Here is a 25,019-nt window from a genome sequence, read left to right as displayed (position 1 = left end):
TCATTATCTCTTGACATGGCTATTCCAACACACTGCTGGCTGGCCTCCCACATTCTACCCTCTATAAATTTGAAATCATCAAAAACTCTGCTGTCCATATCCTTGCTCGCACCAAGTCCCATTCCTCTATCACCTTTGTGCTCACTGGCTTACGTTGGTTCCCAGAAAACCTGGATTTTAAAACTTTCATCCTGCTTCCAAATCCCTCCATAACTGCGCCCCTTCCCTATATCTATAATATTCTCCAGCCCCACAATCCTTCAAGATCCCTGCACTCATCCAACTCTGGTCTCTCATATGCCCCAATTTTAATCATTCCACCATTGTGGCTATGGCTGCAGCTCCCTGGGCTCTATAAGCTAGAAATTCTCTCCCTAACCCTCCCAGATTCCCTTTCTTTCTTCAAGCAACTCCTTAAAACCTATCTCTTTAACCAAACTTTTGGCCATCTGCCCTTAATGATGTGACCTGGTATCTAATTTTGTTTTGTAACACTCCTGTGAAACACCCTGGGACATTTTAATATATTTAAAGGCACTATATAAATGCAAATTGGTTTTAGTGAGGAAGACAGATTTACTCTTACACCTGAAAAGAGTAGATATCACATTAAAAGTTCCTTGGAAGTACTGACAAAACTTAACATTTCAAGCAATATACTCTGGGAGAATAACTAACACAGGTGAGAGATAGTTATATAGTGAAGGATGGGAATGTGGGCAGGATGTTATTGCTGATTGGTCAGTCTATTGTGTTTGTAATAGGCCATTTCATGTTATCATTCTTGCTGCTGATTGGAGTGTGTGTTAACATTCTCACTGCTGATTGGTTGACTGTGTAGAATGGATGGTTTTGCATTTCTTGAACAAGGGTAGCCAGATAAAAGCAAAACACTGCGGATGCTGGAAATCTAGAACAATACCTGGAAAAACTCAGCAGGTCTGACAGCATCTGTGGAGAGGGACACAATTGACGTTTCAAGTCTGGATGACCCTTCATCAGGGCAGCCAGATGTCACTGATGAGAAGATTGTGGTCTGACCAATCAGCAGTAAGATCCCACCCATCCTCCACTATATAACAACCTCTTTCACTAACTTATTCAGATGATGGGTATGGTTTGTTGAGGTCTATTTGTTCCTTTAAGGAACTCTGAAGGCAACAACCCTTTTTGAAGCAAAATTTTACATGGGCTGGCTGTAAATTTGTCTTTCTCAGTCTCACTACTCTCACCATTAAAACCTTTAAACAACTTTTAACAAATTGGCACCTGGGGTACTATGCACAGTTTTTGTCCCCATACTTGAGGAAGGATGTAGTTGCATTGAAGGTGGTTCAGAGGAGGTTCACTAGAATGATTCCAGAGATGTGGGGCTTGTCTCATGAGGAGAGATTGAGCAGTTTAGGCCTATACTTGCTAGAGTTTAGAAGGATGAAAGGAGATCTAATTGAGGTATATTAGATGCTAAAGGGGATAGACAAAGTTGATGTGGATTGGATGTTTCCCCTTGTGGGGCATTCTAGAATGAGAGGCCATGGTTTTAGGCTAAGGGGTGGTAGATTTAAATCAGAGATGAGGAATTACTTTACTGAGAGGGTCGTGAATCTGTGAAATTCACTACCTTAGAGTGCAGTGGATGCCAGGATGCTGAATAAATTTGAGGAGATAGACAAATTTTTAATTAGTAATGGGTTGAAAGGTTATGGGGGAGAGGGCGGGAGATTGGAATTGAGGCTGAAATGAGATCACCATGATTGTATGGAATGGCGGGGTAGGCTCGAGGGGCTGAATTGCCTACTCCTGCTCCTAGTTATGTTCTTTTGTTTTATTATCAAAAGCTTAAGAGATATCTCAACTTGTTGATGACCTTTGTCATTCCTGATGAGAGGGAAAGTAAAGATATTACAGGCAAAAGTGAAGGGTTGGGTGATATAATGAGGCAGGCAATTGATGGAGCAACCAACTATCTGACCTCCTGTGTAATGGTTACTGAAGTGGGCATGCTGCTCTCAATAAGTTGGTTGTGAGAATGAAGGGCCAGTTTTGTACTCACCAGTTTCATTCCCAGAGGTCAGGATGCCTGAAAGGAGGTGAAGGCAGATGTGAGGCCATAGCTTACCAATGCTGTCAATAGCTGTGCCAATATCCCAGGGACTGCAAAAGTCCCCTTGCAGTAGAGGCACAGCTCTGCCTCTGAAGACAGTTCCTCACTGTTCTTGCTACATATTTCCACAAGGCCGGTGGATATTATTGGTCTTGTGTTGACGGGTGCAGCTGCTCAGGGAAAAAGAAACATCTGATAACCTCAGGATGTTGTGAAATGTTTTAAAGGCTCTTGAGGGATAAATATTGGTCCAGGAGACATGGATAGCTTCCCTGCTCTGAAACAGTGCCGTAGGATTTTTTATGTCCATCCAAGAAGACAGACTGGGTGAACATCTCATCTGAAAGACAGAAGATCTGGCAGTGCAGCATTCATATGAATATACGAAATGGGGGCAGAAGTAGACTGTTTAGCCCCTCAAGCTTGCTCGGCCACTTATTAAAAAATCATGACTTAACTATTTGTGTTTCGAATTCCATATTCCCATCTACCCCTGATAACCTTAGATTCTCGTTAGGCAAAGGAATCAATCTAATGCCGTCTTAAAAATATTCAATGACTTTGCCTCCACTGCCTCCTGAGGCAGAGAGTTCCAAAGTTGCATAACCCTCAGAGAAACACTTTTCCTCATCTCTGTCCTAAAAGGGTGACCCCTAATTTTAAAACAGTGCCCCCTAGCTCTGGGCTCACCCACAAAAGGAAACATCCTTTCCACATCCACCTTGTCAAGGCCGCTCAGGATCTTATATGCTTCAACCAAGTCACCCTTCACTCTTCTAAACTCTAGTGGAAACAAGTCCAGTCTGTCTAACCTTTCCTTCAGTACTGTACCTGAAACTCCTCAATATTGGGTGCACTGCTGTTGATTTATCCTGGCATGCCTTCCAAGGAAACATCTCACATTGCAGTTATCCCTGCAATCATATAGTTTAGTGGATCTATTGTGTCAGTCTCCTTTGTGAAAAGGAAGCTCTGCACTAATTGTCTGTCAAATCCAGGTACATTCACCTCAGCCTGAAGATGTGGGTGTGTGGGCATAGTGCAGGTCTCGTGTAGCTTGACCTGCCTTACATCCATCCATAGGTTCTCCTCTTTCTAAAAAGAGGTCACTTGGGGAGATTCATATTGGAAACCCCATTTGGGTGTCTGTGATGTTACTGGGAATAAATAAAATATACATTTTAGAACAATGAGCATGAAAACTAGGAGAAGAAAGTTCAGAAATAACTCCGAAGCAGGTACGTTTATTTGAGCCCTTTTAAAAACACTTCTGTCTAACACAAGTCCCGAGTAAATTGAGATGCCTAGTTTCTTCAAAGTTGCCTACACTGGATGCCCGAGTGTGTGGAAACTGTGTACAAAATATCCCTGTCCTTATTTTTACCTTTTAAGGGATGGTCCCACCAGGTTTATATGGGAGTCATGCTCAGCAAGTGAGAGAAGATCAACCAGGGTGTAACAGAGGGTAAAAATCAAGCCCACAGTGCATGACTCCTGTTCCATAACAGAGGAATGATCATTTGGGACAGAGTCTGTTTCTTCTCTGTAGTTAAATAAGTCAATGGGTAGTCAAGCCTCCGTACAATTGTGTTTATTTTCTTAGCACAGTGAACTACAAATCACCCTTTCAAGGACAAAAAAAAACAGTTGATTATCAATAAATCATGACTATATTCCAGTGATTGAAAAGAGATACTCTTCTGATAACACTTAAGACATGTAAGGGAAGAGTTATTTATTTGCTTTATATATCTTAATACATATGACTAAATTCAAATAATCTGTATAAATGCAAGGGATTAAATTGACTCCAGCTAATTACCAAATCAATGGATTAAATGTTTAATTTATTTCCTTTATCAAAATATCCCATTAGATAGTGCATTCTAATGTAGTAATATTTGTTAGAGAGTCCTATCTCCTTGGTGCTTGCTTTCTCTTCACATATTTTAGTCCTCGGTCAGTTCAAGTTCCAAACACTTTTTAACAAGCTTGACAGAAAATGAGATCACACAACTCCTCCTCCTAGTTCCAAAAATTCTAGCCTCCTCAATCCTTATTTCCCTGAACCTCCCTTCATATGGCTGGGGAAAGTCTCCTCCCATTCTAAGTGCAATTACCTTTTAAAGGACAGGTTCTTAAAGGAACCAGAGGATTACCTGGGGATCAGGCACCTTACCATGTACCAGCCCTCAATCGCTCCACTACAGACTGTATATTTATATGATTAAAAAAAACCTTAAGAGATGTTTGGTGCACAGCCCACAAGGATCCCAGATGATAAGTGCAAATTTTAGAACAATAGAAAAGTTACGGTTCAGAAAGAAGCCATTCAGCCCATTGTGTCTGTGCTGGCAAAAAAGAGAGAAAAGAAGCTAGCCGCTCATTTTAATCCCACTTTCCAGCACCTGGTCCGTAGCCTTGCAGGTTACAGCACTTCAGATGCAGATCCAGGTACCTTTTAAATGAGTTGAGCTTTTCGGTCTCAACCACCATCTTAGGCAGTGAATTCCAGATGCCCACCACCCTCTGGGTGGAAAAGCTTTTTCCTCATTTTATAGTATGTTAATATGTTGGCTAAATTCTGAATGCAAGAATAAAGAAACAGTATCTGAGATTTTTAAGAAAGAGAAAAATATTGATGTGTTGAATGCAGCCCAAACATAATCAATGGAGAGATTATTATTTGTTTTCAGGAGGTGAGAAATGCAGTCAAGGCTTCATCTATGTCATATTCAGTCAAACTCAGGAGCTGTTGGAGTAATCACATTACAGCCAAAGGATTTGCGAGATTTAATTCAGACAGTAGAGAGTGCCTTTCCCTGGAGGACCTTGGTGTATCTGTTGGGGGTTTTTACAACAATGGTCACGTCTTTCTCCAGTGGTTGCCCGCAAATTACCAAGTTTAAAATAAAATTCAATTTCCCAACATGTTCTGAACTCGGTGGAAGTGTTGGGGGGGGGGTGCGGGGAGGCGGGGTGGTTGTGTAAGTTTGACACCAGGTTAGAGGAAATAGTTAATACAGAGGAGGACTGCGACAAAATACAGGAAGCCATTAATTAAGAATGGGTGTCCAATTCCCATAATTCCTTCAATATTGATAAGTGAGAGGTGGTACATTTAGGTGAGAAGAAGAGGCCACATGCTTCTTAGAAATCAAGCCACCAAATTGGGTAGAGAAGCAGGGGGACCTGGGGGTACAGATTCACAAATCACACAAAGTAAACCAGGCACTGGTGTTCATTTCCAGACGGACAGAATTGAGATGCAGAGCGATCCTGTTAAAATTGGTTAGAAACCTGAAACTTGATGTATTATGAACAGTCTGGCCTCTATATTGTAAACACAACATAGAGGCACTGAAGGTGGTATAAAATAATTTACCAGAACTGAGAGGCCAGTTCAGGAAAGATTGAGCACATTGGGGCACTTTTCTCTAGATCTGATAATGTTAAAGGTGTCTATGAAGGGATTCAAGAGAGTAGGTGTCAAGAAGATGTTCCCGCATGTGGGGGGTGGGGTGGGGGTAGGGGGTTGGATTCCAAAACTTAGCGGTCTTAAAAATAAGATAATCATTAAGACATTCAGGAGAAAACTCTTCACTTTGGGAGTGGTTAGAATGTGGAACTTGCTACCACATGAAGTAATGAGGTGAATAGCAGAGATGCATTTAAGGGGAAGGGAATGGGAGAAAGGAAACTAAAGAAATGCCGATGTGGTAAGATAAAGTAGGGTTGTGGGGAGGCTCGTGTTGAGCATAAACATCAGCTTTGGACATGATGGGCTGAATGGCCTGTTTCTATGTACGCTGATGCAGAATAAGCAGTCTTTTGGCTTGTGGAAGCTAAAATGATCCCCCTGATCTGAGAGTTGTAAGTTCTGAGCTGTAGCCTTCACACCAGTGTGGTCACTCTGGGCACAGCTACAATGCATTATTTATATAAATAGGTATTAACGCTGAACCACAAGGCTAAGCGAAAAAGTTATTAGCGTCAATTAAAATTAGCTGAAGATTAACCTACTGATACACAGTTGATTAGTCCAGTAACATGTAATTGAAAATTGATTTGTACCTACATAGCACCTTCATGATCTATGTTGTAAAGTGCTTTACAATCAATGAAATGTAGTTACAGTTGTAATGTAGAATTCTCTACATATCCTGTGCGCACACACTCAATATGAAAGATAAATAGTCTTTAACTCATTGAGTAGTGTGATAATGAACATAAGCCATGAAGATTGCCACTTCAATCTTATGTAGAATTATACTTCATGGGGCATTTGGCTCATTGTGCCTGTGCTGGCTCCCTGCAAGAATTATTCAATTAGTCCCAACTCTCCAGCTCTTTCCCCATAGCTCTGCAATAATCCTTATATCTATTGAGTTGGATGATTGCTCCTACTGAAATGATAAAGACATGACAGTGAGCCTAGGCCAGTGTTCCTCAGAACCAAGGAATGCGAAACCCAGCCATGTCTGCTACTCCCAATTATTATCAGTGCTTCCTGTCAGCAGTGTGCATGTGTAGGTGAAAACAGAAGGGTGTTTAGATGTGCTACCTCCTGTGCAGCTGAAAACTCAGTGGACAGATTATGAAGAAAATTGACTTGGGTGAGATACCAGAGAGCTAGTGGCACTAATTAAATCAAATCCCAACACATGGAGTAGGAACAAGAGCAGGAATAATTAATCTAAGAACAATCTTAAATAAATATCTCAAAGTAAACAAGAACATATACATACCGGTATGCTTCATTGACTATAAAAGTGATTGTGTATATCACAAAACTAATGTTGCTGAAATGTGACATTCTCAGTAAAGATCTGTGATTTATCCTGAGCCTATATTAGGACCAAATAGTGAGCATTAGGCTAAATGACAGACAATCAGACACGTTTCAAGTGAAGAGGAGAGTACGACATGCTTGTGTACTCTCACCAAAATTAGTCAGTCTGTACACAGAACAAATGTTCAGATAATTAGATGTGCTTCCTGGGGTAAAATTGGAGGCAAGAACATAACAAACTTATAGTACACTGATGATAAAACGCTATTTGCAGAATCAGAAGACGCCCTCCAAAATATCGTAGATCAAATAAAATCTAGAAGTTTAGAATATGGATTCAATACGAAAACCAAAAAGACAAAATCAGTGGTGGTTAGAAGGAATACTTTAGAAGAAACTAGAGTGAAGACTGAAGTGAATGTTGTCACACTGGAACAAGTAGATAGGTTTGTCTACTTAGGACAAATGATAACGGAGGATGGTTGAAGCAATGCTGACATCAGAAGAAGGATAGAGACAGCCAGAAGTAATTTTGTGAAGATGAAGGATGTGTGAACAACAAGAAAATTCAAGATTGTAACAAGGAAAAACTCATAAGATGCTACATTCAATCCACTTTCCTGTCTGCCTCAGAAACCTGGACAATAAGATCTGCAAAAGAAAATAGAGGCTTTTTAAAGACCATAAGACAAATGAAGAGGTGTTTGAAATTGCAAAAGCAAAAATAACTCTTAAAAAGTGACATCAAGGTAAGAAAATGTCAGTATTTCAGCTATTTGATCAGAGCTGAAAAGCTACCGAGCTCTCTTCTACAGAGTAAAGTGGAGGGCAGCAGGAAGAGGGGTCGACCTAGGTGTAATTGGATAATGGACGGCACAAAGTGGTTGTAGACAAGCTACAGTGGATGTGTGAGGATGGCACAAAACAGATGAGCGTGACATACCATGACCACAGATCTCCTGGTAGGAGTAGCTACAAGGCATGGCAACATTCCCAGCATCAGTAAGCAATTGGAGAGTATTGAGGGAGTGGGGATGTCTTATGACAACTATACATGGTTCAACAGTAATATGTCCAGTTCAGTGGGGTAGAATTGAATCTTGTGGGATCCATTTAATGCATATAAGACAGACATCATGAGGCCCAATTTTGGGTACCAAAGTCCTCTTCTGAGATGCCTTGGTAACCATCTAAATCTGGCGTCAGGCCTTATGTATGCAGGTGAGTGCCAGCAGCTTACCCGATTCATATTATTAAGGCCTGAGGTCCCATTTCAGGTCAGCCTCGGGCTGTCTGGCTGGGGTGCACTTTGCAGCTGCATTTTGAAGTCTTTGTGCTCGAAATTAGGCACTAATGAATTTTTATCGCAGTTGCGTGAGTGGGGATCAGTCTTGGGTCAGTTCAAGGATTTTATTATTGGAAGATCACTTTTGCACATTAACCGTGCCAGATATCAAATGGATCATAGCAGTTGAGGGCACTAAACAGACTCTGGGAGCACAGTATCTTACAATATCAAGGAGGCCTGCCCTGTCCTGTCAACAATAACAGATTTCTGATTTTTCATTGTCCAGTTTTTAAACAGATTGACTGGAGGCTGCGGGCAACAGTGGTGGTCCCAGAGGTAACTCGCTAGCTGCACGGTTGGCAGAGGCGGGGAAGGGGTTCTTGTGGGGATCGGCAAGATCAGGCTCTAGTGGAAGGCCTCAGAGGAAGGGGGAACCATGGCAGCAGACATCAAGCATAGCCAGCAAGAGCACTCCTGTTCCTCTGCTCTTCACGATTAGCTAAGTATAAAAAAATCTTGTAATTTTTCAATGGTGGCCTCCAGCCTCCGACCAATCAGATCTGCATGATCTGGTTGGTCGCTGACCAATATTTGTAATGGGGCCCGAAACAGGCCCTAGGCCCCCAGTTTGCACAGACAATGAGTCAAACAGGCAGTTGCAGTCACTTGCCCTGAATGCCTACTGAGCAGGAGGATGCAATATGGGACAAACAATGAGTGCATGCCAGCCACCGTATTGAGCTCTTTGCCTGCAAATTAGTGGAGCGTGATCCCATTTCTAGATCACTACATTCCATTTTGGAATTTTCTTTTACTTTAATGGGATGTGGGCATCGCTGGCAAGGCCAGCATTTGTTGCCCATCCCTAAGTGCCCTTGAAACGAATGGCTTACTAAGTCATTTCAAAGGCTAGTTAACCACATTGCTGTGGGCTTGGAGTCACATGTAGGTCAGACCAGCGAAGATGGTAGATTTCCTCCTAGGGCACTAGTGAAGCAGGTGGTTTTTACAACAGTCATTGATAGTTTCATGGTCACCATTACCGAGGTGAGCTTTATTTTTCAGACTTACTAACTGAATTTAAATTCAATCTGCTGCATTGTGGGATTTGAAACCATGTCCACCAGGCATTAGCCTGAGCCTCTCGATTACTAGTCAAGTGACATTACCATTACGCCACCAATATTTTATGTACAATGTAGAATGAAATGTGTGGTTCTTAATCAATCGTGGGAATTTTGAGTTCTTGGGGCTGGTGCAAAACACACAATATTGGCTGGGCCGTCTGTCAAACACCCCTGAAGTTAATGGAAACGTAACTTGGGGAGGTATTTGACAAGTAGCCAAATTGATATTGTGCTTTTTATACCATCACTTAAGTCAATACATTCTCCAATAGCTTTCTGAAAGTGTGACACGTCTAGTTTTTGTGAAGATTGGCACCCTACACACTTGAATCGTTTCTTCACTCGCCTACTGCACTATGATAGCTATGTTTAAGGCACTTTTTCTATCAATACCAGACACAAGAGATTGAGACGTAACAGGGGAATACAGGGACTGGAGGGACAGGCCATTCAGCCTCTCATGTCTATTCTGTCATTCAATAAGATCATGACTGATCTGATACCTAACAGCATATACCCGACTTTTCCCCTTTTCCCTTAATATTTATGGATAACAAAAATCTACCAATCGCAATTAATTTTAAAATTAACAATCGACCTAGCATCAATCGCTGTTTGTGGGAGAGTGTTTCAAATTTCAACCACCCTTTGTGTATAGAATTGTTTCCTAATTTTGTTTCTAAAAGGTCTGCCTCTTAATTTTTAAACTCGCCCCCCCCCCACCCCCCCACATCATAGGCCAGGATTTTTTGGTCTCACCCCTGACGGGAATCGTCGCAGGAAGGATGGAAAGTTCGAAGGGGCAGCCAAAGGTCCATTGACCTTATTGGAATTTCTGGTCCTGCCAGCCTTGGACTTCCCAACCAGTGGGAATTGTTTCTCCCATTCTAGCTTAACTGTTCCCCTTAATACCTTGAAAGTTTGGACCAAATCTCACTTGAAAGTAGGCATTTCTGACAGTGAAGCACTCCCATCAGTATTGTATGGGAGTGTCAGTCTAGATTTTGGGTTCAAGTGTCTGGACTAGGGCTTGAAACCACAACTTTCTAACTCTGAGGCAAGAATTCTATAGCTGATACAATTTGGACCATTTAACTTCTTTCTGGGTTGCAATTCTCTTCATAAAGTCTTAATTGCAGGGTCATAAAAACTTACAGCATAGAAGGTGACCATTTAGCCCATCGTGACTGTGCTGGCTCTTTGAAAGAGCAGTTGTGCTCTGGCCCACATCCCTCACTTATTGTCCGTAACCCTGTAGGTTCCTCAGCCACAAGTATCTGTCCAATTCCCTTTTGCAATTGTTCACGGAATTGGCTTCTACCACCTTTTCAGGTAGAGCATTCCAAATCCTAACAGCTTTGATTGGAGGAAGGGGAAAATATTCTCATCTCCCCTCTTGACTTTTTGTCAATGATTTTAAATCTATGAGCTCTGCTTTGTGACCCAGAGGAAAGTTTTTCTCCATTTATCAAAACCTTTCATCTTGAAAACCTCTTAACCTGCTCCGTTTGAAGGAGAAGGGTCCTAGCTTTTCCAGTCCCTCCTCATGACTGAAGCCCCTCAGCCCTGGTGACATTCTGGTTAACCTTCTCTATACCTGTTTCTAATGCCGTTTTAGATCTTTCCTGAACTGTGGTGCCCAGAATTGTCCACCATAATGCGGCTGAGATATAAGACAATGCAGCATCATCCTCAGAACCTTTATTTTCTTTCTTCTTTCATGGGATATGGGTGTCGCTGGCAAGGCCAGCATTTGTTGCCCATCCCTAATTGTCCTTGAACTGAGTGGCTTGCTAGGCCATTTCAGAGGGCAGTTGAGAGTCAACTACATTCTGTGGGTCTAGAGTCACATGTAGGCCAGACTGAGTAATGATAGCAGACTTCCTTCAAGGAAGGATTTGTGACACTGAAAGGACATTTAATAACAATCGATAATAGTTTCATGGTCACCATTACTAAGACTATCTTTACATGGCAGATTTATTAATTGATTTCAAATTCCACCAGCTGTCGCGGTGGGATTTGAACTCATGACCCCAGGGCATTAGCCTGGGCCTCTGTATTACTAGTCCAGTGACATGACCGCTACACCACGGTCTCCCTGTATAGTACAGAAATGTTAGCCTAGATTTTGTACTCAAGTGTCGGTAGTCATAAGTTATCGTGAAAAATATTGCACTCAGACTCTGGATTTGAACCGTGTCTTTGTCAGGATGGCTGAATTGTATCACTTGGACAAGATGGACCCAGATAGGGCATGAGTTAGAATTGGCACTCAACACCTAAACAAATGGGCAGTTAGTGATGCAAATCATGATGCCAATATATATGACAGGGTGAAGTGACAACATATATATTCTGCTAAGACAAAACGGTTTGGATTTACTGAAGTCAGTGAATCTTGATCAGCAGCTTTTAATCAGCTACACTGACTGTCTCGCCTAGTTCAAAATTTTCAGAAAGCATTCCCAGTCCATAACAAGCTTAATTCTATGGAAGTTGCCAGAAACTTGACTTAATATTCTTGTACGTAGGAAATACAAATCTATATACAGTATTGACACTACACCAATGGCCATTTTATGTGATTTCTGATAATGATATAATAAATGCAACCTTTGGGAACCTCATTTTAGAATGGGAGTGCTTCAAACCCTGTGAAAAGGGACAAAAGCTGAATCAAGGTAATTATGTTAGTTGTACTTTAAAAGAATAAAAAGAGAGAAATTTGCCATTATATAGTGCCCTTCACAACCTCAGGACTCCCTGAAGCACTTTACAGCCAATGAGGTACTATTTTGAAACATAGTCACTGTTGCAATGTAGGAAATGCAGTTGCCAATTTGCACACAGCAAGCTCCCTCCAAACAACATTGTGATAATGACTTGATATTTAAGTGATGTTGGTTGCTGGATAAATATGGTGCAGGACAGTAGGGATAACTCCCCTGCTCTTCCTCGTAATAGTGCTGTGGGACCTTTCACATCCACACGAGAGAGCAGATGGGGCCTCGCCTTAACACCAAATCTGAAAAAAACAGCATCTCTGACACTGCAGCACTCTCAGCGCTGCAGTGGATTATCAGCCCAGATTTTTGTGCTCAAGTCTGGAGTCTCTGAACACCCTTCTGACTTGGTAATAGTGCTACCCACTGAGTCAAGGCTAACACTTAATAGAGAAATGCTGTGAACTGCACAATGGGGAGGTGTAGTTTACGTGCTAAATTGCAGGATCAGTTGGTGTACATTTGTTTGTACGATTCCCTGCGTACAATTTCTGTAATCTTAGCTGTTCTACCACGGGTCGGGCTTCCCAGGGAAGAAGCGAAAGGTCAGAAGATGAGTCACAACTATAAGGGTCTCAGTTTAACATCTCATCCAAAAGACGGCACCTCCAGCAGTGCAGCAATGTGAAGTTGTTGAATACAAATGTTTTTAAACTCATCATTTTAATTCTTGGGAAAGAAAAATAAAACTACTTCTGAGTGGATTTTATGTCGCCTTATGATGGAACAATATTGTGGTGAGATTGGGAAATATTACATGAAGTTTTACAGCATAGAAATGGGCCATTTGACCCAACTGTTGTGTGTTGGTGTTTAAGCTGCACACAGGCTTCCTCCCACTCTACTTCATCTAATGCTATCAGCAAATTCTTCTATTCCTTTTCCCCATGTGCTTATATCCATTCCCCTTAGATGTATCTATGCAATTCACCTGAATCACTCCACGTGGTAGCGATTCTCACCACTTTCTGGGCAAAGAAATTTCTCCCGAACTCCAATAACTTTCCTGTACTTAGGACCCCTCGTTTCGGACTTGGGGGATCATCATCCTTGTATCTGCCCTGTCACACCTTGTTATAATTTCAAAGACCGCTACCAGATCACTCTTTGGAATTATCTTTTCGAGAGAAAGGAGAGCCAGTCGGTTCAGTCTTTCTTGGTAACTGTGCATTCTCGTCCTGTGTGCACAGAATTCTATGAATGTCCCATTTCCAAACCATCACTCTGAATACAAAAAACCCCACAGTAAACTATGTTGTTGTGCTATCCATGATCGGCTGTATAATTAGTTTAAAATCTTGCATGAGGTGCTGCGGTAAACCGCGCACTCATAGCTTAAGCAGGAATATTTAAACAATTACGATGAGCCCAGCAGACATTTGTCCAGGCATCCGAAAGCAGTCATAAATCACTGTCGCGGGGAAAGTTGCCCACCATTTGTTTTCATTTAGAATTCATAAAATCTGTCTGTGTAATCCCACAAGGACAGATCCTGTAGCAATTTGGGTAACTGTGCTGAACACATGGGTTTTTGCAGACTGGGAATGAGAATGAGCCTGACATGCTGCTCGCAGCTGACGGACAGTCCAACGTGTTTGCGAAGATTAGTGTGAAATGTTAACGTTTGTTCCGCTTGACACTGAATGAGCAAATGCAGGACAAGTGTTAACCTATCCCACATCCGTCAGTATGGAATCAGTCACCTGCCATTGCTCTGTTGGCGAGATGTCTGTTCACTGTGCATGACGCTTGGGTACAAGATATTTAATAACATATATTTGCAGCAGATATATTAAAATGACAATTCAGTAAGCTATAAAAGTATATATTTTTAACACGTCCACTGATTAGCTATAAGGAACATGCTGTTCAAAAATGATTCTACAATGAGACATTGGGTACGCTCATAGCCTACAGATATACAATTTATACTATTTTCATATCATTATAGAAATTTGTGATGATTGGATCAAAACAATGGCTTTGGGCAATTATATAGCAGTATGGCTTCTTAAAGTATTCTATTAAAAGAAAAACATGTGGTCTTCAAATATTACTTTTAAGGGGCTTTTTAATATCCCACTGTTCAATAGATTCAAATACCAATGCCACAGTCTATTAAGTGCTCCTAACATATGGTCCTAATATTCCTCCAATATTTGCTTACCTTGGGCTTCATCCCCAGTTGAAACTTTTACACAATTTTAACCACTAATTACATTCCTCCCTCTGTACATACTTCAATGTGTCACTTAGTAAAAAGATGCAGAAGAATGGATGTTATCATAAAAATCAGTAGTGACGAGCTGCTCCGAGCGATTTTAATCGGTCTAGTTTGTAGCAAAGCTCTTCACAACTCCAGCACTGAGCACAGAGATTAGCCCACCCACCCTTCCACAACTGTTGCCCTGCTCAAAATGGGCAGCCACCAAATCACATTCAACAAACTAAAATGAAATGACAATCATTTATAATGCAGTCTTACAAAATGATAGGATTATCTTTGTAAAATGACTGGTTTGTGAATCATATCGGGATAACAGTTCACACCTCACTGATTCCACACATCGGCTGCCATTTGATCGCTTTGATGTTTCGAGCTATTTTGTTTCACAAAGGTCATAACGCAGAGTTAAAATGCCATTGCTGACATTTGCCATGTGTCATTTTGATCTTATTGTTGTGATCATTGTTACATTGATGAAAAAACACAATTACGAACCAATACTGAGAAATGCTGGAAGAATTTTCACTGGCCCTGCTTATCAGACATTCTTCCACAAACCTTATGAAGCATACATTTCCTTGCTACTTTTGCCTTTTCGGAGAGAGCTGTTTGCCCACGTATAAGGGTTGAGTATGGATGCTGGGAAACGGAACACCTTTTGACATCTGTATATGTGTCAAGCATTCCCAAATCAGGCACAGTGCAGGTTAAATTCAGAGATCTCTACACATTGCCCAAAATGGAATTTAATGTTGGGCATGTTTTGTGACAGGCTCTGCCAGTTAACCACTCCGGCAGTGCGAGTGAAAATTAACCTCAATGTGCCTTCGCCCACTGTGGTGACATGTTGACTGCTTGCACCTCAAGGTCTGTTTAAGTGAGTTTGCCACTTTAGGGCCCTCGAGATCGCCCAAACTCGAAACTCTTGTCAGCTGGGTAGAACCCTTGCTTCTACGTGAGAAGATTGTGGGTTCAAGACCCACACCAGGGACTTGAGCGCACGATCTGGGCTGACGCTTTAGTGCAGTACTGACTGCGGACTGTCGTTTGGATGAGATAGGAAACCAAGACACTGTCTGCCTTTTCGGATGGATGTAAAAGATCCTGCTGCACTATCTCAGAGAACACTGGAGGTCTCCCTAGGATACTGCTCAATATTTATACCTCAATCAGCATCGCTGAATAAAAGATTATCAGGTCATTCTCACTTTATTTTTGTGGGATCTTGCTGTGCACACACTGGCTGCTGTATTTCCTACAACAATGTCTACGCTTCAAAATCACATCATTGGCTGCAAAGCACTTTAGGACATCCTGAGGTCGTGAAAGGTGCTACATAAATGCAATTATTTCTTTCTCTCTTCCAGCTACCAGAGGAAGGAAACTTTCATCCCAGATCCCAGAAGTAAAATGGGAGAGTGTTTTTAAGCCACTGAACTATCGGATTCTCAAAGTTCCACCCAACTTGGACCTTTTGAGTAATGAAAGCTTTCATAACTTGACATCTACAAAATTATTTATGTTGAGTTCGATAAAGCCCAATTCCAAACGTGTGCGCGGCCTTAAAACGTTGTTTAAACTCATGGGGCAGAATGTCGAGCTCGTTGGACGGGCACGCGCCCAACCCGAACAAGCGTAAAATGACACGTGATGACGTCGGGCAAGCGTCCCAACATCACTGCGCAGTCATGCGATATTTTAGTTGGCAGGAGTGGCGGGAGTCGGCAGCGTAGCCGCCAACGTTTAACAGGCCTATTAAGGCCGTGAAACTATAATTAAATGTAATTTTTTGCTGCCCGTCCAACCTTACGGTTGGCGGGCAGGCGAAAGGCCAAGCGGCCTTTGGGTTTTTTAGGAAACCTCATCCACGGGCAGGATGAGGTTTCCTAAAGCAAATAAAAATTACATAAATTTTAAAAACTGCGTTCACAACATGTCCCTCTGCTCGTGGGACAGAGTCACATGAGGGGACGTGTTCCTAACATTGCTTCAGTTTTTAACTTTTGAGTTTATAAATCTTCAGCTCTCTGAGGCAGCTCTTTGCCTCAGGGAGCTTTCACTGCACGCATGCACAAACATCCGTGCTCGCCTTCCTCCCACCTCCACTCCGGCCACGCGTTTCACGCTGGTTGGCCGTTAATTGGCCAGCCAGCATGAAATTGATGTCAGGGCCTGATCACGGGCAGCGCTCAATTTTGCGACCGCCCCCAGCCCACCCGCCCGACAAGTTGAAAATCCTGGCCATGAACTGCAGGTTTTAAAGAAATCTTCAGGCAGGTAATTTTGACAATGGACATTAGTCTAAAATGAGCAGTGTTGGACTCGTCAGTGGAATGGACATTCCACGTAAAAAAAAAAATCATGGCAGGTGCATAACAGGCGGTTGTTCCAATAACGCTAATTTCCACCATTGCTCAAAATTACACATTTATGTTCATACACAATTGATACTCTAGTACAAAAAAGCTCAAAATTAAAACTGTGCAGTCACTTCTTTCTTAGTCACTAGAAGTACTCGCAAATCCCAAGCTCTCCAAGATACTCCTTCTAGCCAAATGTATCAGATGGAAGTAAACTCACATCAAACTTACATCAATTATATGATAATTCTATGATAATGGTGGGCAAATGATGTGATCTATTTACACAGCCAACCAAAGCTCCTGGGTAGTACTGGAACCTTCCCACTGATAGTCGGAGGCACTGCCAGAGGGATTCGCACTCAGTCGGAGGCACTGCCAGGGGGATTCGCCCTCACGGGAGGCACTGCCAGGGGGATTCGCCCTCATTCGGAGGCACTGCCAGGGGGATTCGCACTCAGTCGGAGGCACTGCCAGGGGGATTCGCCCTCACGGGAGGCACTGACAGGGGGATTCGCCCTCATTCGGAGGCACTGCCAGGGGGATTCGCCCTCAGTCGGAGGCACTGCCAGGGGGATTTGCCCTCACGGGAGGCACTGCCAGGGGGATTCGCCCTCAATCGGAGGCACTGCCAGGGGGACTCGCCCTCAGTCGGAGGCACTGCCAGGGGGATTCGCCCTCACGGGAGGCACTGCCAGGGGGATTCGCCCTCAATCGGAGGCACTGCCAGGGGGATTCGCACTCAGTCGGAGGCACTGCCAGGGGCATTCGCCCTCACGGGAGGCACTGCCAGGGGGATTCGCCCTCACGGGAGGCACTGCCAGGGGGATTCGCCCTCATTCGGAGGCACTGCCAGGGGGATTCGCCCTCATTCGGAGGCACTGCCAGGGGATTTGCCCTCACGGGAGGCACTGCCAGGGGGATTCGCCCTCAGTCGGAGGCACTGCCAGGGGGATTTGCCCTCACGGGAGGCACTGCCAGGGGGATTCGCCCTCAATCGGAGGCACTGCCAGGGGGATTCGCCCTCAGTCGGAGGCACTGCCAGGGGGATTCGCCCTCACGGGAGGCACTGCCAGGGGGATTCGCCCTCACGGGAGGCACTGCCAGGGGGATTCGCCCTCACGGGAGGCACTGCCAGGGGGATTTGCCCTCACGGGAGGCACTGCCAGGGGGATTCGCCCTCAGTCGGAGGCACTGCCAGGGGCATTCGCCCTCACGGGAGGCACTGCCAGGGGCATTCGCCCTCACGGGAGGCACTGCCAGGGGATTTGCCCTCACTGGAGGCACTGCCGGGGGATTCGCCCTCACTGGAGGCATTGCCAGGGGTTTCGCCCTCACGGGAGGCACTGCCAGGGGGATTTGCCCTCATGGGAGGCACTGCCAGGGGGATTTGCCCTCACTGGAGGCATTGCCAGGGGGATTCGCCCTCACGGGAGGCACTGCCAGGGGGATTCGCCCTCACGGGAGGCACTGCCAGGGGGATTTGCCCTCACGGGTACCAATTCTTGCCCATGTCCCTGCGCAGGGGACCAAAAATGATTCCAGGTGCAAAAACCTCTGACAACAGTTGAACTGACCCATTGTATGACTGTTGGGAATTTGTGCAGACAACGGTTTTAGTACAAATCATGATTTTACTGTCAAAACCATTTACAAATTTGCAGTTTTCACTACGATTTAATGACTCCCAAGAGTGTCACCTCTGACACATTGTGATACATCAAAACAACAGCAGACTTAGTGTCGGAAAAGATTCACGCCCCATTCCCTGTCGGGGAAGTCTGCATGAACAGCTACACAATAATTTAATGCGTTCACTCTTTTCTAATGCACAACATTCTGTACAAAGTCCTGGGGGACCTCATTAGTCCTGACTGGTGCTTCTCTGAAGATGTGGGATGCGGAGATCCAACTTGCAACCTAATTGTCGTGTGCACTATCGAGACCGAAGCCCACAAAATGTACCAGCCTGCTACACATGGGGAAATATTCCATGGTGTATAGAAAATCATATGTTTATTAATTCCAGAACAGTCTTGGGCCATTCTGTTTGGAGGGGTGCTGATATGCGCAGCTGAAGATGAAGAGGTTTTGAGGCAGGTGATACCAACTGCACGGATTAAATTAGCACTTTTTTTTATGACTGAGAGTCTCCTGATGGTTTCCTTTGGCTGGACAGTCTTTGGTATCCCTTCTGTTAACCTTGCCGAACTTCATTCTTTGAGTTGGATAAAAAGAAATATTAAATTAAAAACCAGCCCAGGATTCTGGTCAGCAGGTGCAAATTGCAGCTTCCTCTCCTTGGATAGTTTAGTAACTGAGTTTGTTGTGGGGCAATCGACTTTATATCGGGATTTCTTTTTTATGTCAAAGACAATTCTAAAAAGAGAGCGAGTTCAGAGAAACATCATGTTCCAAGTCATATGCTTCAGCCAGCTCGAGCTTTATGATTCTGGGTTCCTGACTGTTCTTTGATACTCTTCCAATTCATTTTTCCTGTTCATTGCTTTCTGCAGTTCCTGTTTGATGAGCTGAATCTGTTTCTCCAGTTCTGTTAGTTCATGAATGATTGAATGCCTGGCCTTCACAAGAGGTTCAGGCTTGCCATTGGAATTAATGATGAGGGGGAGCTCTTGCACTACTGGGGGTAGGTCCTCAACCTGACAAGGTTTCAACTTTATTTCTGGCTGTTGAAAATCTTTGAAAATACATTTCTGCTTGTTCCAATGTGCATGGCTGGCTGTATTCCACACGGTTTGCTGGTTATTTCCTACACTGCACCTGAAATTGAAAAAGTTTGTTTTAAGTCAGACCTGAACGAAGATGGCATCTGCTGAAGAAATGTACTGCTATGCAATACTATTGTATACACGTGGAATAATACATAGGGCTCATCCCTCCCTATTTTTGTAACCCAGCAGCCCGACAACGCACTCCTCCAATTCTGGTCTCTTACGCATGTCAAATTTTCTTCCCTCCATCATTGGCCGGCTGTGTCATCAGTTGCCTAGGCCCTACGCCCTGGAATTTCCTCCCTAAAACACTGTGCCTCTCTCTCTCCTCTTAAGTTGCTCCTTAAAACCTATCTCTGTGACCAAAAACTCGGTCAACTGATCTAATGTCTCCTTTTGTGGCTCACTATTAAATTTTGTCTGGTGATATTACTGGGATGTTCTATTGTACTAAATGCATGATATACATGCAAATTGTTTTTGTTGAATAAACTGAAAGCCAAGTAGAAAATGATGCAACCAGAAGTAGCACCTTTTGTAGTACCAGCATTAAATCCAATTAACAGTGCAACATTTCTTTCTACTTTTCTTATCTATAACCCTATGGGCCAACATCGAATGCTACTTCTTAATAAACCCTCCTGTTGTCACATGTATAGAAATGCATAAAAAATATTCAATGGGAGGTACTAACAGAAAGCGTGACACCATCTTGGTGGATTTCAAACAAAAAAAACCTCAAGGTTAAACAATTCTATATATATATATATATATATACATATGCTAGTTAAAAATGTGCCTGACAAGGTTATAATACCCCACAAGTATCTGTATAATGGTTTATATCATTGAAGCTTTACTCCTCTAATTTAAGATAATTTTAACCTAAATTGCCAGGCTGGAATCTCAATAGGCCAGGTGAACGTCGGTTTTACACTCCTCCCAGTATTGTTTTCCGATCAGTAAAATAGAATGTAAAATTGGGCAGTGTCTCACCTGTTCTTGAGAGTTTCTTGGGTTAGATTAAAACTGCCCTAATAATATTAACAGAATCTCTTTAATATTGTTATTGCCACAATACCAAAACAGCTATTACTGAAGTTGCTAATGACATAGAGATAAAAACAAAAAACCGCGGATGCTGGAAATCCAAAACAAAACAGAATTACCTGGAAAAACTCAGCAGGTCTGGCAGCATCGGCGGAGAAGAAAAGAGTTGATGTTTCGAGTCCTCGTGACCCTTCAACAGAACTGAGTGAATATTAGGTGAGGGGTGAAATATAAGCTGGTTTAAGATGTGGGGGCGGTGGGGGGGGGGGGTGGTGGTGTGGTTGTAGGGACAAGCGAGCAGTGATAGGAGCCGATAACCAAAAGATGTCACAGACAAAGGAACAAAGAGGTGTTGAAGGTGGTGATATTATCTAAACGAATGTGCTAATTAAGAATGGATGGCAGGGCACTCAAGGTACAGCTCTAGTGGGGGTGGGGTGGAAAGACTAGCAGGGCATAAAAATAATGGAAATAGGTGGGAAAAGAAAAATCTATATAAATTATTGGAAAAAACAAAAGGAAGGGGGAAGAAATGGAAAGGGGGTGGGGATGGAGGAGGGAGTTCAAGATCTAAAGTTGTTGAATTCAATATTCAGTCCAGAAGGCTGTAAAGTGCCTAGTCGGAAAATGAGGTGCTGTTCCTCCAGTTTGGATTGGGCTTCACTGGAACAATACAGCAAGCCAAGGACAGACATGTGGGCAAGAGAGCAGGGTGGAGTGTTAAAATGGCAAGCGACAGAGAGGTTTGGGTCTTTCTTGCGGACAGACCACAGGTGTTTTGCAAAGCGGTCGCCCAGTTTACGTTTGGTCTTTCCAATGTGGTCCAATTTGGTCTCCTCTACATTGGAGAGACCAAACATAAACTGGGTGACTGCTTTGCAGAACACCTGCAGTCTGTCCGCGAGAAAGAACTAAACCTCCCTGTTGCTTGCCATTTTAACACTCCACCTTGCTCTCTTGCCCACATGTCTGTCCTTGGCTTGCTGCATTGTTCCAGTGAAGCCCAACGCAAACTGGAGGAACAGCACCTCATCTTCTGACTAGCCACTTTACAGCCTTCCGGACTGAATATTGAATTCAACAACTTTGGATCTTGACCTCCCTCCTCCATCCCCACCCCCTTTCTATTTTTTCCCCCTTCCTTTTGTTTTTTCCAATAATTTATATAGATTTTTCTTTTCCCACCTATTTCCATTATTTTTATGCCCTGCTAGTCTTTCCATCCCACCCCCACTACAGCTGTACCTTGAGTGCCCTGCCATCCATTCTTAATTAGCACATTCGTTTAGATAATATCACCACCTTCAACACCTCTTTGTTCTTTTGTCTGTGATATCTTTTGATTATCTGCTCCTATCACTGCTTGCTTGTCCCTACAACCACACCATCCCCCCCAACTTCTCTCCCCCCACCCCACCTTAAACCGGCATATATTTCACCCCTCTCCTAATATTCACTCAGTTTTGTTGAAGGGTCATGAGGACTCGAAATGTCAACTCTTTTCTTCTCCGCTGATGCTGCCAGACCTGCTGAGTTTTTCCAGGTAATTCTGTTTTTGTGTCGCTAATAACATCCTATGCGACTGTGACAAAGGTAAACTATCCTCCCTCGTAGTTCTCACCTTGTGTACAACCTTTGACATGAGTGACCATACCATCCTCCTCCCAATGCCTCTCCACCATCATCCAGCTGGGAGAACTGCTTTCGTCTGGTTCCATTCTTATCTATCTCATTGTAGCCAGAAAATCACTTCCTGCTCCTCCATTGTTACTTCTGGTGTCCCCCAAAGTTCTATCCTTACTCCCTCCTATTTCCCATCTACATGCTGTCCCTCGGCAACAGGGTTAGTACGCTGATGACAAAGCTCTACCTCACTACCGCCTCTCTCGAATCTTCCACTGTCTAAATTGTCCAACTTGCCAACATTCAGTACTGGGTGAGCACAAATTTACTCCAATTAAAAATTGGGAAGACTGAAGCCATCACCTTCAGTCCCCGCGACAAACTCTGTTGATTAGCTGCTGACTCCATCTCTCTACCTGGCAACAGCCTGAGACCAAACCCGTCTGTTTGCAATCTTGCTGTCACGTGATCCTCCAACCACAAATTCCTGTTATCACTAAGATCACCTGTATCCACAATATTGCCAAACTCTGCCCCAGCCTCAGCACAGCTGCTGCTGAAACCCTCATCCCTGCTTTGTTCCCTCCAAACTTGACTATTCCAATGCGCACTTGGCTGGTCTCCCTTGTTCTGCCCTGTGTAAAATTGAGGTCATCCAAAATTCTGCTGCCCTTGTCCCAGCTCTGTTCACCCATCGACCCTGTGCTCACTGAACTACTCTGGTTTCCAATTAAGAAATTTCCCAAATTTAACATTTTCATCCTTGTTTTCAAATCCCTCCATGGCCTCATCCCCTCCCTTGCTCTATAATCTCCTGCAGCCAGACAACCCACCAAGATAACAGCCCTCCTCTAATTTTGGCTTCTTGAACATCCGCAATTTTAATCGTTCCATCATTAGCGGCCGTGCCTTAAACTCCAAGCCCCTAAGCTCTGGAATTCCCTACCTGATCCTCCCTACCTCACCTTTTCTCCTTAAAGACACTTGTTACAGCCTACCTCTTTGATCAACTTTTGGCCACCCGCTCTAATACTTCTCTACTTGTCTCAGTGTCAAATTTTGCTTCATAACACTCCAGTAAAGTGCCTAGGGACATATTATTACATCAAAGGTGCTAGACAAGTGCAGGTTGTTGGTCTTGTTGTTAAATGACACATCCCAGCCAGTGTTTTATTCTCCTAAGATATACAAGGAGGCTAGCGAATACTTTTCGTTCAGTAAAACGCTTCAACTGTCATCTGAGAAGATCAATTTTTAAAATGTTATTAAATAATCAATGTCTCCTTTAAAATAAGGGGCAGAGGAACTCCATACAAATGCATCAACACATTCGCCATCATTAGCACTAGTGCAATTCCAACCCCGGAGATTAATACACATTGCAACAGATGATGGATATCTCCACAATAAAACTGCTGCATTGAAAGCAACACCATCCTAGTCATCTGCTTTTTCTATGTAGCTGCAGATTCTGATGAATTGGTATTTACTCACCAGCAAGACTATTCTGACATGATTTGTGACATCAGAGGAACATCTTAGTTACTCCAAAGCTATTTAACTCACTCCGGTCTCCTCCTTATTTTCTATTCATCACGACCAACTTGCAATTATAGAACATTTTTAAACATGATAAAAACAACTCGAGGCTCTTCACAAAGGTGTAATGAGAAAAAACGGGCACTGAGTCAAAGGAGGAAATCTTAGGAGTGATCAAAAGCCTGGTGAGAGAGCTGGGTTTTAAGGGGGAGCGCTTACAGAGGAGAGGAAGATGAAGCATATGAGGGCTTTAGGGAAGGAATCCCAGAGACTGTGGGAGGTCACAGCTACCAATGGCGGAACAAAATGCAGAGTTGCACAAGAAGTCAAAGTCTACGGAATGGAGAGTCATATGGAGAAACTGGAGATGGGATGGCACTTTGCAAGGACAGAAGGGTCAAGAGTGAGTTTGCTTTTTGAGGAGGGAGTTGATTACAGTGGTTTTCCAAGGAAAAGGGATCATAATTGAATGGGGGGTGTGTGTGGAGATGGTGGCCAGGAAGGGAAGTTGGGACCGCGTTCAAAAAGACAGGATATGGGTTTTACGGATGAGATGAACTCAAAGAGCAAGCATGAGAGAAGCTGGGGGAGAAAGTGGGGGCAGTGGTAGGTTTAGGGTGGGGAGCGGGGTTTGGGGGTGTTGGTGCTTTAATTTGGTAGGAAAGGGGGAAGGGCTAAAGCTGTAGAAAGGATGGGGTCCTGACTTGAGTGACAAACGCACTTGCTGTCCAAGTTAAGGGTGATGCAGGCAGCGGAGGAAGGAAACAACTGAGAATGGAGAAAAGTTGGGAGGTCATTGTTGCTCTCCAGATGATCCTGGATTAGTGGACGACTCTGGCTGAGTAAAGCCTAATGGCACCTGATCTGGTCCAGCCAGATTTGGTGATGAATGGTTAAACTAGATGTCCACCAGATATGTTTTGTTCTTCCCCCTCTTATACTTGAGGGAGCAAAAATGTGGACGATACCGAGAGGGATAAGTAAGATAATGAGTTGTTAAAGTTTAATGGGGACAAGGGCATCAAAGGGTGAACTGACAAATTAACAATTGCAAAACTATCATGATAAAGGGAAGGCCTAAGGCTAGTCCCGTTGACCATTGTTGAATCAGATATACAAATTAGAAAGTTTGCAGCACCATTTCCAAGCTTTATAAGAAGCGATCTGTCTGGGGTAACATAATGAAAGAATCCATTTTTAAATTTGTAATCTCATCATCCAACCAAAAGTACCATGCACAGTGAAAATTCAAGGGTATAATTTATATCCCACTTGGGGCTCTGGGCATTATTCATCTAATACTAGGATCCCTAATATCCACATAGGTTGAGTAGCAGGAGGCCCCAGGGGATTCCAGTCTTCCAGAGACTTTTGGGAATTCCCAGGCCATG

The 25,019-nt window shown here is 43.4% G+C and overlaps 1 protein-coding gene across 1 annotated transcript in view; it reads right to left on the bottom strand.

Annotated features, from left to right (window-relative positions):
* Positions 1 to 19,021: 19,021 nt before the first annotated feature.
* grin3a (glutamate receptor, ionotropic, N-methyl-D-aspartate 3A) overlaps positions 19,022 to 25,019 on the bottom strand; it is a 137,902-nt gene continuing 131,904 nt past the window's right edge. The window contains exon 9 of the mRNA XM_041185315.1: positions 19,022 to 19,465. Within this exon, the coding sequence (XP_041041249.1) occupies positions 19,129 to 19,465 (337 nt within the window). The 3' untranslated portion in view covers positions 19,022 to 19,128. The remainder of the gene's footprint in view (positions 19,466 to 25,019) is intronic.

The sequence above is a fragment of the Carcharodon carcharias genome, chromosome 4 (genome assembly GCF_017639515.1).
Source record: "Carcharodon carcharias isolate sCarCar2 chromosome 4, sCarCar2.pri, whole genome shotgun sequence".
NCBI classification, from domain to species: Eukaryota; Metazoa; Chordata; class Chondrichthyes; order Lamniformes; family Lamnidae; genus Carcharodon; species Carcharodon carcharias.
Note: the sequence above shows the minus strand (reverse complement) of the source record. Positions and strands in the feature narration are given on the sequence as shown.